Source organism: Diceros bicornis, chromosome 1 (genome assembly GCF_020826845.1).
Source record: "Diceros bicornis minor isolate mBicDic1 chromosome 1, mDicBic1.mat.cur, whole genome shotgun sequence".
Taxonomy (NCBI): Eukaryota; Metazoa; Chordata; class Mammalia; order Perissodactyla; family Rhinocerotidae; genus Diceros; species Diceros bicornis.
This window is the reverse complement of record NC_080740.1, coordinates 71254349-71278817: the sequence shown is the minus strand read 5'-3', so window position 1 is coordinate 71278817 and position 24469 is coordinate 71254349. Positions and strand designations below refer to the sequence as shown.

The window sequence follows — 24469 nt, the reverse complement described above, 5'->3', positions numbered from 1 at the left end:
TTCTAATCTTTTACTTGAATATGAGGTGGCTATCTTTGCATTGTGATAATATACGCTTAGCAGTAACCTTAGTTCTGGGCTGAACAGTTTGCATTTTCTCTCTTATCCTCTTTTTCTCTAGTTGTGATAGCCTTTGCATTGCTATAAAACTGCACTAATATTAGAATATTTGACATTTAAGTGAAGTGGGCAACTCAGGGAGAGATGGGGAAAATGATCCCAAATTGACCAGATGAGTTGCTGGGGGGGGGGGGGGAATAACATTTTTTTCTGCGTACAGTATGTTTGGGACTTAGTCATTTTGTTACTAGATATCATTACATGGTATGTTATTTAAGTGTTTGCTTCTTTATAATCAGCTATTTGGAGGAGAGTACTGTTAAATTGTTTTTCTCTGATATAGTAACTAAGTTTATTATAGGGACCTTTTAGAAAAAGATGGTCTGTTTTCCACTATGCTTTTTTGTTTAAATCTTTGTTTGTAATACCCTTTCCCCCAAGACCTCCACAGATTTCTAGCACATATCATAAGAAGACTGTGTACACTTTAGCCTGGGGGCCACCAGTACCTCCCTTGTCACTCGGTAAGTGTCTGAACCATTCTCTAACAAACGTGAGAGAATTCTCTTTCTTTCAGTTTAATCCTAGGATATTCAAGCTGGAAAGAGTCATGAATATTCTAGAGAAGTGACTGCTTATGCGGGCTGCTAAGCTCCCAGGGGTCCATGAGGGCAGTCATGGTGGGTGATAAGTCAGAAACTATTCACCCGTAATAAGCCTCCCCAAACTCTAACTAAAGCATTATGTGGTCTCTTTGAGCTGAATTTTCTCATCATGCATGTAGTTATCTCATGCTGAGTCCTGATACCCAGTCGAATGATTTTCACTAAAATTCGATATCACTTTTTAATTTTATCAGAATTAGAATGTTATTTCATTGTATTAATGGAGTAATCATCATCTGTTTTCACCTACAGTTAAAGCAAACTTAGAATTTCTTGATCTCTTCTTGCCTTTAATTGTATTCTAACCCTTTCCCTCTTCTAGTCCCTCAGCCTTGTCTTTCTTTTTCTTATTCCTAAAGTGATAGGTCTTTCAGAATATCTTTTAAAATGAGTGTGTTCAGCAAAGTCTTTGGTAAACTTTCCTTAACCATCTATAATGAATGAAACATCTGTAAATTTCCATAGTAATTGCATTACATGGAGAGGATAGTGTAAGTCGTCAGAACTCAAGCAGCATTGCTATTGTAGTTCATTCATTCATTCAACATTGTTTACTGGATCCTTGATTTGTTCCACACATAGTTCTAGCAGTGGTGAAAATAAAACTTGCCCTTAGAGAAACACACCAGAACCACTATTTGCTTCTTAAAAACCAACAAGAGGATTACTGTTATACTAAAGAAAGCAAGAGGACAGCTCCTTATACTTAGTCATAGGAAGTCCATATATTTAAATACCCAAAGAGTAGAGTACATATTTCTAGAAGAAAAAGTAAATTCTCAGCGACATTGAGAACATGTTTTCTGATCTCAGCTTTGGCACCCCTACTATTTTGAATGGCAGAAGAACGTTTGAGACAAATATGTTGCGTTATAAATATTAATGTAGAGTTAGTATACCTTTTTTACTTCTGGTCCCAACAACTGTGTTCAGATGCAAAGAATGGTGACTTATTTCAGTGTATTAATATAATCTTTTAAAACAACTCATAGTATGATATGTTTGTACTATAGCAACAAATAGTTAAGCTGGTGAAGTGCGAAACCGATAAGCTGTCTCTTCTTATCTCATATAGGAGGAGAAGGAGACAGACCTTCTCTCACTCTGTACAGCTGTGGAGGGGAAGGGATTGTCTTACAGCATAACCCCTGGAAGCTTAGTGGAGAGGCCTTTGACATCAACAAACTCATCAGGGACACCAATTCAATCAAAGTAAGTTCTTATGGTCTAAAGTCTTCTCTTGATCTGTACATCTTCTTGGTTTCCCATCTCGCATAATCAATGCCACTATCAAGGATATCAAGAGATATCCTTGATGCTCAGTCAGATTTCTTAGATGTTCTTAAAGGGCTCAGTGAATTTGTGAGTTATAACATATCTTAGAAGTCTTTATCCTTGAGTAAAGCAAGGTACTTAACCAAAAAAAAAAAATGTTTGGTCTCAATTGCAATGGTGATTTATTATAAACTTTCAGATCTTGGATATAAAACATCGTTTTCAGGCCAGCCACTTCCTTCAGAGTGAGGCCTTGGTAAAAATAACTATATAATGGTGTCCAAGTACAGCTGCAAAGTATTTTGGTCACAACAGATTGTCATTTTGTTTTTAATTTTTTTTGTGAAATAATTACAGATTTACACAAAAGCTCCAAAAATAATACAAACAATTCCCTTATATCCTTGACCCAGATTCCCACATTTAATCACATTTGTTTTACCATTCTATCAATATATCTGTATGCTGGAACTGTCTGTTTTTTTTGTGTGTGTGAGAAGATCAGCCCTGTGCTAACATCTGCCAATCCTCCTCTTTTTTTGCTGAGGAAGACTGGTCCTGGACTAACATCCGTGCCCATCTTCCTCCACTTTATATGGGATGCCGCCACAGCATGGCTTGGCAAGCAGTGCGTCGGTGCACGCCCGGAATCCAAACCAGCGAACCCCGGGCTGCCACAGCAGAGCGTGCGCACTTAACCGCTTGTGCCACCAGGCCGGCCCCTGGAACTGTCTTTTGAAGTGAAACCATAAATGTTGAGATTTCCTTACTCTTTCAAATGAGCATTTTTTTATTGTTGCTCGTTATTTTTATATGGGTAGCATAAAAATAACATTTAATCGTAAGTTGAATTATTTTTATTGACTATATTCCTTCATATATTATCTGAACATTACATTCAGCAATGAATAAAAGAGACAAAATTCCTTTTCCTAATGAGTTTTTAGTTTTGTGGCAGTTGAATATATGGATCAGAAACTCATACAAGGAGTTTGGGCTGGAAATAGAAATTTGGAATCCCGTCACATAAATGGCAGCTGAAGAAGCTGTGGGCATGTATGAGGTGTAAAGAAAGAAGTAAGAAAAGAAGGCCCAGGTGGCCTTGGGGAACACCAACATATGGAGTTCGGAAAAAAGTGATTCTGGAAAAGAACCAAGGGATAGGAAGAAAACAAGGGCAGTGTGTATGGCTTTGTTAAGGAGACCATGACCCTCATGTCAAAGCCAGTGGACATATTCCGTTCTTTATTGTGGGATAAAAATCATTTTAATAAAGTTCATTTCACAAGGTGTTAGACATGGTAGATATTTAGTATTTACTGGTCTCTTTTTCGTCCCCATTAGGAAATTATAATTAGAATACTTGCTCTTAGTAACTCCTTGGCTAATTATGTAGATTATTTACAAGAATGGCTGTTGTATAATTAGAACATTTTTAAACTCCAGGGATTTTTTTTTCTCACGCTGTCATCACTGATTTGTGAGTATATGGAAAGAACAATGTTTTTAGTCAAGATTGGTTTGTTTTGCTTTCTAGTACAAATTGCCTGTACACACAGAGATCAGCTGGAAAGCAGATGGCAAAAGCATGGCTCTTGGCAATGAAGATGGGTATGTGTTTGTTTCTTTAAAAAAAAACAACTTTGTAATTGCACATATATTTGATCACAAGCTGGCTAATGCCATCTGTAATGTTAGTTGGGGAAGCCCAGTTGTATCTGATATTCTGATTTACCTTTGATATCCTTGAATGATCTAGGAGCTCTCTGCATCTTTGAGAACTGCAAAATAAGTTGGATATTTTCAGCCCATAGACTGTTTGCCTACTCTGTGTTTTGACTATTTTACGCTTCACAAAACGCTCATCTTCTGCATTGAACTGCCTAAATCTCCCTTCCTTTTTTTTTAAAGTCAGTCCAGGCAGAAATGCTTTTTAGGCCTCACCATGCCCTTTCCAATGTTGATTATAGTAACATAGTCCTAATTTAGCCATTTGTTCGTCACTTGTTCTACTTTCTCTCTAGCACTATTTATTACAAGAGCCTGATAAACACAACTTTCCAGAGATTGTTGGGATTTTTTAAAGCTGAATATACTTGTTGGAGAGAACAACGTTTTGTACCTAGTTCTTTGTAAGAGAGTGACCTTTGCAGTGATAAGTAGAGTTCTTCTATTCTGTTTCACCTTTCCTTGACTGATGGAATGAGGAGATATGTATTTGCATTGGACCATAATTTGATCATCCATCTTTCTTGGTGTGTTTCTTATTCCAGGTCGATAGAAATATTTCAGGTTCCCAACTTGAAACTGATCTGCACCATTCAGCAGCATCACAAGCTTGTGAATACCATTAGTTGGCACCATGAGCATGGCAGCCAGCCAGAGCTGAGCTATCTGATGGCCTCTGGGTCCAACAACGCCGTCATTTATGTGCACAACCTGAAGACTGTCATAGGTAACTTTGGTTTCTTCCACACTGAGGGTGATATCATGTGTTCAGCTACTTTCCATTCCAGTCTTTGTACCTCTTTACTTTCTTTTTAGTATTAAAATAAATGTTGTTTTTTTTTCTGCTTTCAAAACTAATACATTCATCTTATTTAAAATATCCTTTCAAACATCACAAAAATGTTAACTGAGAACATGAAGTTCCTCCCGTAATCCCATCCCTCATAATAACAGTGTTATCAGTTTGCTGCATGTTTTCTCCAGATTTTTAAAGTATTTATTAACCTACATATGTGTATGTATGTATGAGTTTGCACTTCTATATACTTGTGTGAGAGAATCTTCTGTACTTAGCTAAAAAGAAATCACCATATATATAAATACTATTTGCAATTTTTCTTCTCTAAATTTACAATATATATCTTGGACATAATTTTATGTCAGTACATAAAGATCTGTCTTACTGCTATTAACAGATCTGTTCATTCCGTTATATGGACATACATACCATATTTATCCATTCCCTTCTTGATATTTAAATTAATTTAAATACCAGTTTTTACAATTTAAGTAGTATTAGAGTGAACGCCCTTGTATGTATATCTTCATGAAGCTGAATAAGGACTTTTCTTACATAAAATTTCTGGAAGTGGAATTGCTAGGTGAAGGGATGTGGACATTAAAAATGTATAGTTATGGGCCGCCCGGTGGCGCAGCGGTTAAGTGCACGCGCTCCGCTGTGGTGGCCCGAGGTTCGCAGGTTCGGATCTCTGGCGCGCACCAACGCACTGCTTGGCAGGCCGTGCTGTGGCGGCGTCCCATATAAAGTAGAGGAAGATGGGCACGGATGTTAGCTCAGGGCCAGTCTTCCTCAGCAAAAAGAGAAGGATTGTCATGGATGTTAGCTCAGGGCTGATCTTCCTCACAAAAAAAAAAAAATGTATAGTTAATTCTAGCTATTGCTAAGTGGCTCTCTGAAAAGACTGCCAGTTTATATTCCCTCCCGCAGTGTTTGAGTATTTTACACACACAACACCCACCCCATTCCCATGTTTGATTGCATCTAATTCTCACATAGGTTTTGTTATCCTCATTTTCCTGATGATTAAATTGAGGCCCAGAGAGGTTACTAATTTCCTTAAATCTCACAGCTAGTGTATGATAGAGCCTAGATTCAAGCCCACACTGTCTCACTGCAGAACCTGCATGTGTTCTGGTAAGTACTGTACCCTTCCTGGTAGGTTCATCTTTTTCATATGTGTATGACTTATTCCATAGAGTCTTAAACTTCTTTGAACGCCCTTCAGCACCGAGAAGAACCACAGTAAGTGGTCAGAAGAGCCATTTTTTTTTAATATAAAGGAAGCAGATTGCTTTTTTCCTAATATGAAGGAATTATAATCTGACACTAAGCTGGCTCCAGAGTGCTGCAATGTGTGTGCTGTCAGCCATAGTGAAAATAGCTGACATTTTTAATTTCTCTAGACCTAGTTTCCAGTGGTTTGCTTAGAATCCTTATTTGTAACAAACAAAAAAATTGATTCTAGCAATGGCTCTCCCAAGTTAAAAGCAATATGGAAAAAGTATTAAAATGTAGACATCTTTCTAATAAAAATAGTAGGCAGTGTGTGACTAATGAGCATGTGTTAGAAAGCTTATCCTGGTCCTTATTATTATTGGGATTCCAAATTAAACATCCACTTTGGCAAAGGGCATTAACTTAATTCTTAATAGCAATGCAGATCTTCATCTCTCATGACACTACCATCCTAGTTTGTTTGAATCAATTTCATTTTATTTTTACCTTCTTATTTTTAAATAACTCAGATTTAGAAGCAAGTTGCGAGAATAGTACAAAGAACGCCCATATACTTTTTCACAGATTCAACAGCTTTTAACATTTTGTCACATTTGCTTTGTGTGTGTGTGTATACATATTTTTTCCAAACTGTTTGTATTGCATGCATCATGCCGCCATATCCCTTAATATTTGTGTATTTTAAAGAATCATGATGTTCCCTTACATAACCACGTTTCCATTATCAACTTCAGTTAATTTAACAATATGTAATTATTTAGTCCACCATCCATATTCTAGTTGTGTCAGTTGATCCTATAATGTCCTTTACATCTGGAACAGTTTCTCAGCCTTTTTTTTTTAATCTTACATGATGTTTTTGAAGAATACTGGCCAGTTGTTTTGTAGATGTCCCCTCAATTTGGGTTGGTCTGGTGTTTTCTCATGATTAGATTCAGATGACACATTTCTAGCTAGATTGAAATGTGCCAACCCAAAATCATGTGTAAGTGATGATATGTCCTCCTTGTTATCACATCCAGAGGTATGATTTTCATTTTGATGGCTTTTAGAAAGAAAGAATGATAGCTAACACTTCTTGCAGTAAGCCCATGTTCCAGGCACTGTGGGTGTGCCACACTCTTAATCACTACACAGTATTGCCTGCTGAAAATCACCTAGATGGCAGTCTTGACTCTTGCCATGTTAACACCCTCCTCTGTGTCCTTTTTTTGTTGTTATTGGTAGAAATGACATCTTGCCCTTGTCTTTTAGAGAGCAATCCTGAATCTCCAGTGACCATTACAGAACCCTACCGGACACTCTCAGGGCACACAGCCAAGATTACCAGTCTGGTGTGGAGCCCACATCATGATGGAAGGCTGGTGTCTGCTTCCTACGATGGAACAGCTCAGGTACTATTGTGTCCTTGATTCTGTGGGCTCTTCACTACGTCCTCCAAGTTAAACTCTTTGCTCTTTTTCCCCAGTTGTGTATGTTTTCTTTCCTTCACCATGGTCTTCTAAAGAATGGGATTTTCTGAGCTCTAGAAGACATTTTAGTTTTATTCCACATATCTGGGGCCTTGGCAGGCTAAGATTGGGGTTTTTTTACTTAAATGAAAGGGAAAGTTTGATAGGAACTAGCTAAATTCTAATATATTTTTTAAGATTTTATTCTGACTTATTGTCAGTATGATGGACTAAATTGATGTGAAAAGTACTCACTCCTGTTCAAACACAGAAATGGTGGCTATATATCATGAAAAGAATTTTTAATAATAAATTGGTAAGTCAGAAATTTCCAAGTTCTAAAAAATAAAGATGAGATGCCAAGCCAGAGCTATGAGATAGGAGTTTCAGATATCAGAACCAGAACAGAACTCAGGAAATGGGAATCTGACGTCTGTGATGGATGTCTGTCTCAGTGTTGAGCTGTAACTGAGCAGTCTGCATTAAGCTGAGAGCTATGAAGGGCTGCCTTCTGTGAAACGGAGGCTGCAGTAATTCAAGAAACAGCAAAGAAATTGATCATTTGCCCAGGGACCCAAGGACAAAAGAATCACCTGTGAGAAATTAGAACCCTAAGCATGCACCATACATGCAGTGTGGGCTCTGAATTAGAATTCTCTTCATGACATCAGAAGCCCCAGCCCAAAAAATAACATACAGGGGCCGGCCCTGTGGCCGACTCGTTAAAGTCCTGTGCGCTCCGCTTCAGCGGCCAGGGCTCGCAGGTTCAGATCCCGGGCGCAGACCTCCCCTCATCAGCCACGCTGTGGAGGCAACCCACATACAAAATAGAGGAAGATTGGCACAGATGTTATCTCAGGGCTAATCTTTCTCAAGCAAAAAGAAACAAAAAGAGGAAGATTGGCAACGGACGTGAGCTCATAGAGAATCTTCCTCACTTAAAATAAAATAAAAAATAACATACAGGAGCCAGCCCAGTAGTCTAGTGGTTAAGTTCCCATGCTCCCCTTGGGCGGTCCAGGGTTCCCAGGTTTGGATACCAGGCACAGACCTTCGCGCTGCTTATCAAGCCATGCTGTGGCAGGCATCCCACATATAAAGTAGAGGAAGATGGGCATGGATGTCAGCCCAGGGCCAATCTTCCTCAGCGAAAAAAGCAGGATTGGCAACAGATGTTAGCTCAGGGCTAATCTTCCTCACCAAAAAAAAATAAATAAATAACATACAGTACTGGTTCAGGACAGTGAAATCCACAGGGCAGCATTAGAAGCTCACTCAAAATTATCCCCATAAGAATGCCTCTACATCCCATAACACATAAGCCTCCCCCACAGGAAATAGCACTCTCTGAAATTGAACTCCTCAGAGAAAATCAGAAATCACAAGAGGAACTAAGAGTACACAGATTAAAAAAAAATTTTTTTTAAACTTATACGTCCAATACAATAGAATACAGTCATGCGTTGCTTAATTACAGGGCTGCATTCTGAGAAATGTGTCATTAGGCAATTCTGTCATTGTGCAAACATCATAGGGTGCACTTACACAAATCGAGATGGTGTAGCCTACTACACACCTAGGCTATATGGTACTAATCTTATGGGATCACCGTCGTATGTGCAGTCTGTCCTTTACCAAAATGTCATTATGCAGCTCCTGAACTGTAACTAGCAATTTGTCTATTCTGTCATGTGACTTTTGGTTTTAGGTGTGGGATACTCTCCAGGAAGAGCCTCTGTGCAATTTCCGAGGACACCGGGGTCGACTGCTTTGTGTGGCCTGGTCACCATTGGATCCAGACTGCATCTACTCAGGGGCAGATGACTTCTGTGTGTATAAATGGCTCACTTCCATGCAAGAACATTCCCGGCCTCCGCAAGGTCAGGCAGAACTTGGAGCCCATAAATGCTTGCCTAAGTCCCTTTCTCCGTTCCACAGTAATTGCATTGATCAGGGTCAAGCAAGGAAGATATTCATGCATGGTGGCAGTGACAGTATGGTGGGGTTTGGAGCCTAAGCAAGGACGGGGGAGGCCTCAGGACAACACCCAAGTAGTAAACGAGTATACCTAGCACCCAGGTTTCTAAGTATCATTCTCCATTAAAAGGGACCAACCAGGGCTTCTTAGAGAAATGGCTAATTCCAGATTGGGACAGAAAAAATATAAGATTAGCATGGAACATCATCTTATGCCACAAAGAAAGAAAGTGATCAAAGAAGTGAGATAGATCAAAAGGACAAAGAAGCTAGCTTGTGGGGGCTCCCACTAACCAAATCTGAGACAATCTGAACTAGAAAATAATTAACAGGAGAATTCCACTTCTGGCTATGAAAGATGAACTGGTACCAGACTTGCCCACCTGGCAAAAACAACTAGAAAACTAAACAATATATTAAACAACTAGAAATGTACCCAAAGAAATGAAATGATATATCCACATAAAGACTTGTAAAAGAATGCTGATAGCAGCTTTGTCTCTATCCCCATAAACTGGAAAGAACCCAGATGTCCATCAGCTAGTAAATAAACTGCTATATCCCTACAGTGGAATTCTACTCCACGATATAAAGAAACTAACTACTGATAAACACAACAAGATGGATGAATCTCAAAAAACATTATGCTGAGCAAAAAGACCACATACAGTATGAAATATATGTATTGTATATAATATGAAATTCTAAAACAAGCAAAACTAAAACTATAGTGACAGCTGGTTGCCTGGGGCTCAGGAAGGGGGTGCATCTTGCTACAAAGAGACGTGAGGGAACGTTTTGCGATAATGGAAGTATATTTTATTTGTGACTCCTTACATGACTATACATTTGTCAAAACTCTCAAAGTATTAAAAAGTGGATATATTTTATTGTATTAAATTATACCTCAAAGGTGACTTAAAAGCAAAGGATAAAAACTTTAAAACTGGAAAAGTAAATAAGTAACCATAATGGATTAAAACATAAAATAGGAATCCATGAGTCCATACTGATAAAATAAATGAATGTCTAAATAAATGGGGAGAAACAAAAGCTCTTCTTTACAGTAGAATGCCAACTAATAAATGTAGAATGAATGGTGGAATTAGAAAATTGCCAATCATCATAGTAGCAATCTTTAGTCAAGAAACATCAATGGATACTAAAACTAGTGGATATGTATACTTATTAATTACGAAGGGAAAACAGTTTTTCAGGGAGAAACCTGCAAGACACCCCTTAATCAAATTATCAAAGTAAACAACCAAATCCTGAAATAAATGGAAATAATGTGCTACGTCGTAGGTTGCACCGACATGAACACAGCGTCGCTTCTGTGTGTTCCAGCCAAAAAATGCACAACCTAGATCTAATCATGAAAAACATCAGGCAAACCCAAATTGAGGGAAATTCGACAAAATAACTGTCTGTAATCTTTAAAAAGTTTCAAATCATGAAAATCAAGGGAAAGCGGAGCCTGTTCCAAGCTGAAGGACACGAGAGAGACCTCACCAGCAAGGCTGTTGTATAATCCTGGATTGGTTCCTTTTGCTGTTCCACACATTCTTAGTACACTTGGCAGAGCTTGAATGAAGTGTGTGGAGTAAACGGTAGTAACGTATCGATGTTAATTTTCTGGTTTTAGGTTGTGCTGTGGTGATATAGGAGAATGTTCTTGTTTGTAGGATATACACTAAATTATTCAGGGGTAATTTGGGCATCGTATTTATGATTTAGTAAAATCCCAAAAGGGTTTGGTTTGGTTTGGTTAACATTTTGATAATATAACTCTAAAAATTCATTGGGAAGGAAAGGAAAGGGTAAGAATGCTATCAAAAAGAAGAGTAATAAGGTTTTGGATATTATCTCCTAAAGTGCTTTTAACCAAGAATATATATTTTAGTTTATCCTTTTCTTAATTGCAATTCCTGTAGGTAAGAAAAGTATTGAATTAGAGAAAAAAAGGCTCTCTCAACCTAAACCGAAGCCCAAAAAGAAGAAAAAGCCCACCTCGAGAGTGCCCGTAAAGCAGGAATTATGTGACGGGAATGAAGAGGAGAGCGTAAGGGAGAGCTCAGGACCTGTTGAGAATGGCGTGTCTGACCAGGAGGTTGAGGAGGAAGCCCAGGAGCCAGAGTTACCGTGTGGGGTCACCTCAGTGGGTATGTGGTTGAATGTCATGTTTCACTTACTCTCTAGGACTTCATAGTCATGACCAGGAAACTAAGCCAGGTCCTTATTCTCTGCCTCTGACCTGTTTTCCCAATGCCTTAACTTAGGTTGTATCTTTGATGCCCTTAGAAACTGCATCTTTAGAAAGATTTTTGCAAGCCTCTAAAATACTTGAAACACCTTTAAAGTGTTAAAGGGGATCTAGTGGATGACTGGGATGGAGATAGTGAAGTCCTTTAGAGAAGACTTCCTGCCAGCTTGGGCAGGGAAAGACTATGGGATAGATATACAGAGGATAGATATACATAGACACTTATATGGGAAAGTTTTAACAATATGATGTCATCAGCCTGGTTTATGAAAGAAGCTGCTGTCCCTTGCCAAGGTCTGACTTAGAAGCCACCACCAATCTGCAAACTTGCAGGTTCTCACCCTTCCTTGAGTTTGTGCCTGGTTTTTTTTCTGGAAAAAATGTATGAATGGTGATTAGGTTCTTCAGGTCTGGTAAGCCATAGTGGCAGTTCTAAGATTTCTCACAAAACAGTTTTTCAGAGTTCCATCATTAATTTCTAAAATTGCAGTCTATCTCTAGTTTGAAGGGAAAAAATTATCAGTGGATAAAATTTTAGCACTTTAAATCTTTTGTATGTTTACCTTAAAGCTCTGGTGCCTGTTACCTGGTAAATGAATGATTAAATAGCAAACAATATAAATAGAAGCAGTGACACATGTTTAATTCTAAAACAGAATATTTTGATTTGACAGAATTAAAATGGGCAAAATACATAGTACAGAGGCATCCCTGACCCCCTGCATCCCAAGAGATAGCTGTTGGACCCATAGTTTGGGCAAATAAAAAGCTAAAAGCTTACGGATTTGTTTTTTAGGCTAATCAAAATACCTTTTTATCACAAAATGGCTGCATAAAATGTCCTTTACCCCTTAGATCAACAGCTGTTTGTTTTTTTTTAATTCACAGTTGTATCTGCTCAAGATTGTGACTTTGTATCACATACCTTTAATATTTTCTATTGGTAAAGTTATTCCTTGTTTGTGTAATTAAATATGCAAGTAGTACTTGTCACCTAAATATGTGAGAAGTCCTTTGTCACCTGAGCCAAGTTTAGGAACTCCTGGGCCTATGGTATAACATTGTGGAGGCTAGAAGCTTATAACTTTTCCTTAGATCTATAAGTCAGAGTTCTAAGTAATAAGTTTAACAGATTCCTAGAATAGTTTGTGAGGTGGGGAAGGGGAGACCACCCATGCTTCCTTTCCAAAGTATTTATCTCATATTTTGGGTAATAGATAAAATCGCACCATTAAGCCTGGCATAGCTCTTAATATTTTTTTTTTTTTTTTGTGAGGAAGATCAGCCCTGAGCTAACATCCATGCCAATCCTCCTCTTTTTGCTGAGAGAGACCGGCCCTGAGCTAACATCTATTGCCAATCCTCCTCCTTTTTTTTTTCCTCCTTTTTCTCCCCAAAGCCCCAGTAGATAGTTGTATGTCATAGTTGCACATCTTTCTAGTTGCTGTATGTGGGATGCCACCTCAGCATGCGGGAGAAGCGGTGCGTCGGTGCGCGCCCGGATCTGAACCCGGGCTGCCAGTAGCGGAGCGCGCACACTTAAACCACTAAGCCACGGAGCCGGCCCCCTTAATTTTTAAAAAGAATTGGATTCTACATTGTTCTTATCTGAACTTTTTTCTTTTTCCTCCATGATGTAGTTTCTAGAGAACCAGTTATCTCCACTCCAGTTTCTTTAGGTTTTGAAAAGTCAAACGTCACCATTACTAACAAAGTCACTTTACCAAAAAAGGAGCCACCTAAAGAGAAGCCAGGTTGGTATCTCATAATTAAACTATTTTGTTAAAGCATCCTCAAATATTACATGCACCTGAAAACTTGAAAGTGCATGGTTTTTGGTTTCTTTACGTTTTAAATATTTTTAAATGTTTTGATTATGTTTCAATTTAGGGTCATGCTTTTAAACATGTTTTTAGTACTTGATGAAGTGTCATTTTGCAGTTGTTGATGCTGCTTCACGAGTGTTCACAAGGACATGTTTGTGTGTGTTGGGAACACTGCCCCCAGCTAATTTAATTTGTAAAGCTTCTTCATGAGTGGGAACTTTCTCTGCCCAGCAGTACCTCTCCGGGAGGTTACATTCACACGATGGGCGTTCAGTGTTGTGTTTCTGATCAGCTCTTCAGACGATGTGTACTTTTATTACATTTCAGAAGCTGTAACCAAGAAGCGAAAAGCTCGTTCCATGCTTCCTCTGAGTACAAGCCTGGACCACAGGTCCAAAGAGGAGCTTCATCGGGACTGTTTGGTATTAGCAACTGCAAAACACTCCAAAGGTACAAAAATACACTTCCTTGGCCCATCCGTAGTCTTCTGGGAACTGGCACATAAGAGGTGCTTGTTTTATTTGTTGAATGAGTGAGCAAACAAATGTCCAAAATTATTGTATTTCTACTTCTCTAACTCTCCCTCTCCCCACACACCGCTGCCCAGCTGCCCCGTTCTGACCCACTGTCAGCACTCCCCAATGCCTTGAGATGTAATGCTCCACTGTTACTGTTGTAAATCGAGTTGTTACCAGCCATCTGTTTGCCAGAATTGCTGTGATGACTTAAACATCGCAGCACGAATCTTCTCCTTCAACTGTTCTTCCCCAGTAATCAGTATCTTCATGTAGGAAAAAAATATTTGCTTATTGGAAATATACCCATAATATGGCAGTTCCTTTAAAAATAATTGATGCAAGTTTTTGTTTATAGAAGGATTTTTGGTTTAAATTTTTCAAAGCCCTCATCTAATGTGCATTATTTTGCTATTTGAGCAACTTTGTTTTTTTTAATTTTGAGTATTATGTGTTGAAAAGGGATGCACATGATAAAATGAAATTCAAACAGTATAAAAAGAAAGGAAATCTCCCTCCCACCCCTGACACCCACTCCTCCATTTCTCCCCCAAGGTCACACTATTACCAGTTTCTTCTCTCTCCAGAGATATTTTAGGCTCTTATCATATATATAGCCCGCCTTTTGGAATTTTATGATGACTTCCTATAACTTACACATTTAACCATATAGTTTTACATTATTTCCTTTATTGGAAAATTACTCAGTTAACTTATTTAAAAACAGAATGAATATTGAATCTCTTTGTGGTAGATCCTAGTGAACGTTAAGGACATTTCTTGTTTGTTTGTTTGTTTTTTACTGTATTTAAATACACGTGGAATTTTGGGTTGGCTTTTACTTTTTTTTCTTTTTTTGAGGAAGATCAGCCCTGAGCTAACATCCATGCTAATCCTCCTCTTTTTGCTGAGGAAGACTGGCTCTGAGCTAACATCCATTGCCAATCCTCCTCCTTTTTTTTTTTCCCTAAAGCCCCAGTAGATAGTTGTATGCCACAGTTGCACATCCTTCTAGTTACTGTATGTGGGACGCGGCCTCAGCATGGCCAGAGAAGCGGTGCATTGGTGCACGCCCAGGATCCGAACCCCGGCCGCCAGTAGCGGAGCACGCGCACTTAACCGCTAAGCCACAGGGCCGGCCCCATGGGTTGGCTTTTTACGTTCTCTTTTTTTCCAAATCTTTCTTTGAGCAAACTGCAGACAATTGCGTCATTGGATTTTTCTAAGGCTGAGCTTAACAGACTGGAAGTATTTTCATATTTTGCTACCTTGGTAACAGGCAGGGGTCTCTGTTAGGGTAAACAAGGGCACAACATTCTTTTTCCCTGTCTGAAATGGTTCTGGACATATATTGGGAAGTAATTGAACAGAAAACAGTAACCTCTGTAATAACTTCATCTGATTTTTTTGTCTTTTGAATTAGCAGAGCTAAATGAGGATGTGTCTGCCGATCTTGAGGAAAGATTTCACCTGGGGCTTTTCATGGACAGGGCTACCCTGTACAGAATGATTGAGGTTGAAGGTGAGGCAAGTCCAGTCAACAGAATCCCATCCATCTTTATGCTCCCCTAACGCTTTGTACATTACCTGTTTTATGGCTGCCATCCTGTGGCATCGTAATGGTTGGTTTTACATGTTAGCTAACTGGGTTTCGAGCTCCCCAGTTTGCATATTCACATACACCCTTTGCGTCTGTCACAGGACCTAAACATACAGTGTTCACTCTGAGTGACTGAGTACAAGTGAAAGTGGGTGGATGGACACGTGACTGATAGGAGCCCCATTATGAACACTCTGGGAAGTGACTTACCTATCAGCGAGTGACAACATATTCTAGGAGTTTGCTTCTCTCTTTCATCCTATCTTTCTTTTTCTAGAAGTCAGTGCAGACAGATGTTTCCGAAATATCTTGCAAACATAATCTCTCCTCTAAACAGGAAAAGGTCACTTGGAAAATGGCCACCCAGAGTTATTTCACCAGCTAATGCTTTGGAAAGGAGATCTAAAAGGTGTTCTCCAGACTGCAGCAGAAAGAGGGGAGCTGACAGACAATCTCGTGGCTATGGCACCAGTCGGTATGTTCTTTTCAACAAAAGCTCTATCATCTCTAGGATACATCCACTAAAGATGGACATTGTCTTGAAGGACAGTTTGGCCATGTCTAGTAAAATTTTAAATGCACATACCCTTTGATTCAGCAATTCTAATTGTAGAAATTTAGCTGTACTCACACATGCAAAATGACAGATAGACATGGACTATCACCGTAGCAGTATTTGTAATAGCAAAAGATCACAAGAACCTCTATGTCCATCAGTAAGAGACTGGTTAAATCTTGTACATCTATACAGTAGAAACTCCTACAGACAGCCAAAGAATGAGGTAGTTCAGTGCATTCTGATATGGAATAGAACTCCAAGGAATAGTAAGTGAAAAGAATCAAAGTGTAAATGCACAACAGAATATTTAATACTCTTATCATTTATATTTATACATGTGTGGTTGTGTATTCGTAGACTATTTCCAAAGGTTTCAAAATAAACTGGTAATAACAGGAAACATAACATTATCAACACCCTGGAAGCTTCTTTCATGCTCCGTTTCAGTCACTGTGTCCCCACACCCCAGCAAGAATAACCACTATCCGGACTTCCATACTCTTTTATACCTTTTGGATTTTGTACTATTTTGTGTGTATTACATAATCAAACAGTTTATGTTTCAAAATAATGTGTATAGAAAGACATAGATGAAGCAGATGATTTGTAATGGCAGTTGAATTAATATCTAAATGTTCTGCTTAATGCAGTGACAAAAAACAAGGCATTTTCAACCCAAATGTAAATTTACATGCTTATTTTTTTCTTAAACCTGCTTCTTATTTAACCACAATCTTTCTTTTTTTTTTATTTAGCTGGCTACCACGTGTGGGTGTGGGCCGTGGAAGCTTTTGCCAAACAGCTGTGTTTTCAGGATCAGTATGTTAAGGCTGCCTCTCATCTACTTTCTATCCACAAAGTGTATGAAGCCGTGGAGCTGCTCAAGTCAAACCATTTCTACAGGTCTGTATGACCTTCCTGTTGAAGCAATAGTTGGATATAACGTGAAAATAATCTCTTAACAGCTCTGCTTCCTGATAACCAGTATAAAACCTTTATTGTAATTAAACATCTCAAACGTACAGAAACATTTACACTAGCTTAACCAACATCAATGCACCCACCACCTATACTTAACAAATGTCAACTTTTATCAACATTTGGCACTGATCTTTTTTGAAACTTCTTTGTGTTAAATAGTAACACAAATAGAGAAAACAGCATAAGACAAAGAGACAGAATCTTGCCAGCCACCCCAAAAGCTCTCTGTGTGCCCCCAGTTTATTTTTTTTTTTTAAATATAACATTCCAGATTTAGTTGAATTGCCTTTCCTCAGTTCTGTCCTCATACCTTCTCTAGAAGTAACCACTCTCCTGAGATTGGTAAGAATCCTTCCTCTCCAAGTTATTATTCTTTCACTATGATACATATGTAAGTACTGACAACTAAAAGGAGCCAAATATTTCTCATAGACAGCATACAGGTGGGTCTTGTCTTTTATCCGGTCTGACAGTCTCTGCCTTTTAACTGGAGTGTTTAGACCATTTATATTTAATGTAAATATTGGTATGATAGATTTAAATCTACCGTCTCGCTATTTGTCCCATCTGTTATTGTTCATTTCTTCTTTTCATGCTTTCATTTGGATCAGCTGAATATTTTTTTATCTCCAATACTGGCTTATTAGCTATACTCTTTTGTGTTTTTTTTTAATGGTTACTGTAGAGTTTATGATGAAAATTTTTAATTTATCACAGTTTACCTTCAAATAATATTGTACCACTTTGTATACAACATCATACTTCTTTCCTTCCTCATATCCTTTCTGCTATTGTTGCCATATATTTGACATGTTATAACCCTACATTATACTATACTATCAGAATTTTTGCTTTAAACAATCATCTTTTTAAAAAATTTTTAAATAACTTTTAAACATTTTTTATATTTGCCCACATCCTTATTATTTCCACTTTTCATTCTCTTATGTAGATCCAAGTTTCCAGTTGCTGTGAGTTCCTTCTTCACCTGAAGAACTTCAACATTTTTTTAGAGTGTGGTTCTGCTGGTGACCAATTCTATTAACTTTTGTTTGTTTATAAAAGTCTTTAATTTTGCCTTCATTTTAAAGGATCTTTCACTGGGGGTAGAATTCTAGGTGAGAAGTCTTTCAGTGCATCCAAGATGTCATTCTCTTGACTTGCGTTGTTTTTGACTTGACTACTTCATTTAGTCTTATCTTTGTTACATAGGAACTATGTTTTCTGTGACTGTTGTAGGACTTTCTCCCCTGATTTTCAGCCATTTGATATGATGGCTTTGGTGAGACCTTCTTTTTGTTTACCCTGTTTTGGTTTGTCTTCCTTCAGAAGTGTTGGACTCGGCCTTGACAAACAGTGTAGTTGCTTGTGGATCAGCTTGATCTTCTCATGGCTTATTTTTAAGCTTTCTCAGGGCAGGCTTAGAGAAATCGATACTCTAGAATTAGTTTGCCCTGCTGATTTCTGGTGTCTTTACTGAGTGCCTCAGGTATTCAACAGATCAGAACTCCAGTGTCTGGCTGGTCAGAAGTCCCCAAGCACTGAGTGAGCTCAGTGACTCAGCTGATAGTTCCCTGACTGTTCTTTGTCCAGCCTTAAGGAGTTTCCTACAATGCATGGCTTTTTGTTTAGCCAAAGACTCAATGGGATCTCCAGGCTGAGTTCTGGAGATCTTTCTCTGGACAGCTGCTTCCTTCCTACCCTCCTGCCCCTCAAATTCCAATTGCTTCGTCTCTCCTCAACTCAAGGAGACTGCTGAGGCTCTGCTGGGGTTCCCCATAGGAAAATGGCTTTAGGCAGGCCATGAGAGGGCTCACATCATTGGTTTGGTTCTCTCCAAGATGACGGTCCTGTGCTGCCTGATGTCCAATGTCTGAAAACAGTTGTTTCATACATATTTTCTCCAGTTCTTTAGTTTTGTGGCAAGAGAGTAAGGCTGGTCCCTATTACTCCATCATGGCTGGAAGTTGAGGTCTCAAAATACTTCTTAAATTTGCTTTGTCTAGATCACCTTAATCTAAAACACTTTTATTCCAGCTACAACTTTATGTTGGCTGCGATCAGAAGTTGTATATCATTTGGAAAATATTAGTTCACGGAATTATACAGATCCTCCAAATGTTAACACGTTTCATTATAAAATATCAAAAAAATCACATTCCTTAATATCATCATCAGTCTCATCAGAAAAGTCTTTAACTTTTGGGAAGCTCTCGAGCTCACAGTGGCAGCCACAAGGTTTCTAACATTCTAATTTTCACTTGAAAGCTTAAATTTTATCATTGGCAACAACACTGTTGGTTGTTTTCTGTGATGTGACAGGCTCACTTTGTTTATTTTTGAGAAAACATCTGCGAAATACCCAACACTGAATAACTATCATTTGTTTGTCAGGCATCCTTTCAAGAAGTAATGAGGTTCCAAGAAAAAAAAACTAGTTCAGCTTACGATTCATTTGTACAGGTTTTTCCTAGAGACAACCATTGTACTTTGGAAGGCAGTAAAGAACACAAAATGTTCTTCCCATTTTGTCATGCAGGATATTAAAAGACATGGACTTGAGGGATTTAGTAAAATGAATCATTTTTATTGCTTCAGTAAGGGCATTTGTCTTTTTTTTTTTATTTTAACTATAAGGGCCACTACCTGATTTTGCTCAAGTGCTAGCAGTTACCCACCATTGCTTTTGCATAATGAGGGCAAATGTCAACTGTAAGAAAAGGCAAATAACCTCTTAGCATTATTATGAGAATAGTTTTGACCTGATGAACCCCCTGAAAGGGCTTTGGGGACCCCTGGGAATCCATACCACACTTTAAGAACCACTGTCCTAAGTGAAGAATCAAGCCCAGCATGCAGTTTTAACTTCCCATGTAATGCAAGAAAACAGTTTTTTATAGGAAGTTGGAACAACATAACATAGGAGGGACAACTTGTCCTATCTTGCAGCCCCTCCTAGGGCCTCTTGGAGAGGAGCCTTTTCAAATTGGCTGATTATCTGTTCTTGCCTGTAGGGAGGCTATTGCGGTCGCCAAGGCCCGGCTTCGCCCAGAGGACCCGACCCTGAAGGACCTGTACCTCAGCTGGGGAGCCATCCTCGAGAAAGATGGCCATTATGCCGTAGCAGCCAAATGGTAAGCCTGAGGGAACAGGAGTGGACCCAGACATAGAAGAGCCATGACAGAGAAGAGCAGGACAAGAACAAAAGTTGTGAGTTTAGAGGTGGAAGTAAAGTGACTAGAAATAGAAAAAGCATATGTGTATTAAAGCCGGCTTCATAAGACTCATCAGGATCTACCTCCTTGGTGTTTATGTAAATCACCATAACTTTTCAAGAAACCAGTAGCAGACTCAGAAATTATACCTTTTTCTAATGATGTATCATCAAATAAGGAAAATGGGAGAGAATGACTCCTCTGCTCGGGTTCAGTTCAAATGTTGAGGTTCCTTTATGTCCTTACCCCATATGGTGGTGTCACTCATCTCTGTGCTTTGAGGGCCTCAGCCTTCACAGGAACAGCCAGAGACAATGACACACCTGGGACCACAGGAAGGCACATGAGGCAAAACGGACAGAAATGATTCACCCCTCGGGAGCGAGAGTAGGAGATCTGTTTATGACACTTTGAGTTTTCTTTTGTCTTGTAGCTATTTAGGGGCCAATTCTGCTTATGATGCAGCCAAAGTTTTGGCCAAAAAGGGGGATGCGGCATCACTTAGAGCGGCTGCAGAGTTGGCTTCGATCGTAGGAGAGAAAGAGTTGTCTGCTTCCCTGGCTCTCAGATGTGCCCAGGAGCTGCTTCTGGTCAGGAACTGGGTGGGAGCCCAGGAAGCCCTGCAGCTCCACGAAAGTCTAAAGGTCAGTCTGTTGTTGCATTTCCTGGTATTTAAGGGGAAGGGCCCCAAATCTTTTTCTAGTCAAATTCCCAGTGAATAACCCAGTTGCACAAGCTGTACCAATTTGGCAAGTATTCTTAGACGTGTCCAGCCATACTGTCCCACTGAGGTACCCTGGCTTGTCAGTTGCCATATTCAGAGTAAGATAATGTGGTCATTCACAGTGATTCCCATTGCTTATCAGTTTGTATTCAACATCTACGAATAGACTTTAGTCTGCTCAGCCCCTGGGCTGGCAGTCCAGGGCTTCTACACTGATGCCATCAGCACATCAATGAAGAGGGAGAGGGTCTTCTTTGAAGAGGGAGAGGGATTGGCCTCTCACAGAAATCATGGTGCTCTGCCTCTGGCACCCGTCTAGAGCTATAAGCCATAAAGAAGTGTGGTGAAATCAAAACATTTTGGTAAATGTTCCCATTTGGTTAAAAATGAGTAACTTACCACTGCCTTTTTTGGCACATCAAAATTGAGATTACTGTAAAAGCATCATCACTCTCACCTAGTTTCCAAAACATGTGAACATTTGGTCCATTTTAGACGACTTGGGCTGGTGAGATACTAACGTGAACTTTTTCAGTTCGTCTTTCCCTAGTAGAGTGACTGGGCCTCAAGACAGTTCCTAGCTGGATATGCAAAGCCCAAGACAACTGCTGGGTCAGGAGGGAGCCTTCTGGGAACCTCAAAATGGACACAAAGTAGTACACCCTCAAAGACACTGTCACTTAGTATATTATTTATAAAATGACCAACTCTAGCTTCTAATTTATTCACAACAAAAAAAAGTTTCCAGAATGGTTATTTAGCATTTCTTTTTTTCTCTTAACCAGCATCCTAAACAAAGCAAGAAAACCCAAAAGTTTATGCTAAAAGTTGTTCTGATAAGGGCTATTTTGGCTGTATGGAAAAGAGACATTCACAAGCTTAACTGAGAAAATATTATTATGGGGTACACAAGGAATCTATGGCAACCGAAAATCCAGCAAAAATGGAGCTTTTTCCAGGCCTTTTCTCTGTGCCTCTGTTCTCTTCTCTTGCAGCTGACTCTCCGCTCTTCCTGCTTGGACACAGCCCCTAACCACTGCCGCAGCCCTCAGATACACACAGCTTGTCTACTCCAGCACCTTCTGCCCATTACGCTTAGTACTTTTGTGTTCCTTAACCTAGAGTTTGGGCTGGGGGAAAGAACTGGACGAGCCCAGCACATCTTTTCTCAAACTGGGCCACAAGTTTCAGGTGGCTGGCCTGTATGTGGCTTAAATTGCAATAGGTAGGGCTATAGTTGGAGTTGCATTTTATAAAAATGGTTGCTCGGGCTCCAAGGGCTATGGGTAGAAATTCCCCCGAAAGGCATCTAGAAAAATTGTCTATTAGGTCACCTCTTTTTCCCCCTCACACATGACTCACACTGCGCAGGCAGCCCACGAAAGGAATTTGCTGCAGATGCAAAGGGGAGGGGGTACTCTGAGAAACTGGGGGAAGCTCAGACACTCAAGCACTTCCTCTGCTTAACAGTTCCTCTCCTTTGTTTTGGGTTCCAGGGTCAGAGACTGGTGTTTTGCCTTCTGGAGCTACTGTCCAAGCACCTGGAGGGAAAGCAGCTTTCAGAGGGCAAAAGCTCCTCCTCTTCTTACAACGCTTGGGCCGCAGGCACCGAAGGGCGCTTTGTGGAGAAGGTGACTGCGGTATGGAGGAGCACCTTCAGCCTGGACACCCCAGAGCAGTATCAGGCAGCATTTGAGCAGCTGCAAAATATCAAGTACCCATCTGCTACAAATAACACTCCTTCCAAACAGGTACCCCCTCTGCAGGAGCTTTTGGTGTTAATCACTCAGTAGTAAGACTTCCTTAATCCACATCTAGTATAATAAGGAAACAAATGGAATGCCAATTTGCATTTCAGAAAAGACTAAGGCAGGCCCAGGCAACCTGGAAGGATCCCTCAGACTAAGTAAAGCCCTTTAGCTTTGAGGTTAGTCTTAGATCGGCATTCCTTTTTAAAAGAAAATAAGTCTAAAAATATAGAAAGGCACAGAGAATTATAAGTATCCATCAACCAGCATTAACAACTGTTCACATTTTGTCATTTGTGCTTCATAGAGTTTTTTGATTTTGTGTATTCTTTTGTGTTTTGGTAAAAGAAATACAATCAAGTTGAAGTCCTTCATGTTCCCTTCCTCAGTCCCGTTCCCCTTCCCTAGCTCACTAGAGGCAGCCCCTATGTCAGACCATACGTACTATTTTGTGACTTACTTATTTCAGTGACCACTGTTTATAAAATCTATCCATGTTGGTGCAGAGAGATCAAGTTGATTCATTACAACTGCCATACCCATCCTATGAATATACCTCAATTTATCGACTTTCTCTTTTGAAAATGGGGGTACATTGTTATATTTTTGAGGAACAAGATGTCTTCAAATGGTAAAGCACTTTGGAAAACAGTTTCTTATCGTTAAACATACACGTGCCCCATGACCCAGGAATCCCACTGCCTAGGTTTTTCACTTAAAGAAATGAAATTAGGTGTCCACACAGACTTGCACACAATGTTCACAGCAGCTTAGTTCACAATAGCCAAAAACTAGAAACAAGCCAAATGTCCATCACTTGGTGAATGGATATACAAACTGGTGTATCCATACAGTGGAATACCATACTATGCAACAATAAAAAGGAACAAATTACTGATGCACAAATAATATCAGTGAATCTTGAAAGCATTATGATAAGTGAAAGAACTAAGACACAAAAGACTGTGTACTCTATGGTTCCATTTATATGAATTCTAGAAAAGACAAAATTATATTGGCAAAAAACAGATCGGTGGTTGCCAGGGGATGGGGAGAAGGGAGTGACTGCAAAGGGGCACACAGGACTATTTTACGATAAAAATGTTCTATGTCTTGATTTTGGTGGTAGTTATACCATGTGTATGTACATATATATTTGTCAAAACTCATCAAATTGCACACTTAAAATTGATAAATTTTCTTAATTATATTCCAGGTTTGTTCTCTTTTTTATTATTACTACAGTTGTTAGTTCCAGAAACTAACTTTTTGTATTAATTAAATGCAAATGTCAAGGCATTTGCTTAGCATGAACAAACTAACACCAGACAGTGTATGTTGCTGAGCAACTAGATGTGAAAGTTTCAGATGGAGAAGCAAAAATGGGTGGTAGAGATAGGAGGACCTTTCTTAAATGTGGACTGTGTGTACTTCTTTCCAAGAGCAATTAGGAACATTTCTGGTGTCATCCCGGTGCTTGGTTTGGGAGGATGTTTAACTGAGACTCTGGGTCCTCCCTCCAGCTCCTGCTTCACATGTGCCATGACCTGACCTTGGCCGTGCTGAGCCAGCAGATGGCCTTCTGGGACACGGCAGTGGAAGCACTGCTTCGGGCTGTGGTCCGGAGCTACGACTCGGGAAACTTCACCATCATGCAAGAAGTGCACTCAGCCTTTCTTCCTGAGGGTAAATGCCCCCCGCCTCTGCTGGGACACACCCACTAGTAGATGGTAAAACCACCACCGATGGTGTGAAATTCAGCAGTGCATAGGTTATTGACAGATAGAAACTGCCCAGTTGTGCCATTTAGTAGAAAGTGGAATTCTCTCACCCAGGCTTCTAAG

At 39.5% G+C, this 24469-nt stretch overlaps 1 protein-coding gene across 4 annotated transcripts in view; it reads left to right on the top strand.

The window, feature by feature from the left end:
* Positions 1-24469, top strand: part of GEMIN5 (gem nuclear organelle associated protein 5) — a 39352-nt gene that overhangs the window by 11364 nt on the left and 3519 nt on the right. For 2 of the 4 annotated variants that reach the window (XM_058544626.1, XM_058544614.1), the window contains exons 10-25: positions 502-584; positions 1801-1937; positions 3538-3611; positions 4274-4455; positions 7021-7160; positions 8926-9097; positions 11129-11356; positions 13098-13211; positions 13611-13733; positions 15222-15320; positions 15736-15873; positions 16713-16860; positions 19953-20072; positions 20587-20797; positions 22374-22628; positions 24149-24311. In XM_058544626.1, coding sequence (XP_058400609.1) covers positions 502-584; positions 1801-1937; positions 3538-3611; positions 4274-4455; positions 7021-7160; positions 8926-9097; positions 11129-11356; positions 13098-13211; positions 13611-13733; positions 15222-15320; positions 15736-15873; positions 16713-16860; positions 19953-20072; positions 20587-20797; positions 22374-22628; positions 24149-24311 — 2387 coding nt within the window. The remainder of the gene's footprint in view (positions 1-501; positions 585-1800; positions 1938-3537; positions 3612-4273; positions 4456-7020; positions 7161-8925; positions 9098-11128; positions 11357-13097; positions 13212-13610; positions 13734-15221; positions 15321-15735; positions 15874-16712; positions 16861-19952; positions 20073-20586; positions 20798-22373; positions 22629-24148; positions 24312-24469) is intronic. The other 2 variants (XM_058544633.1, XM_058544621.1) reach the window with 1 other exon arrangement.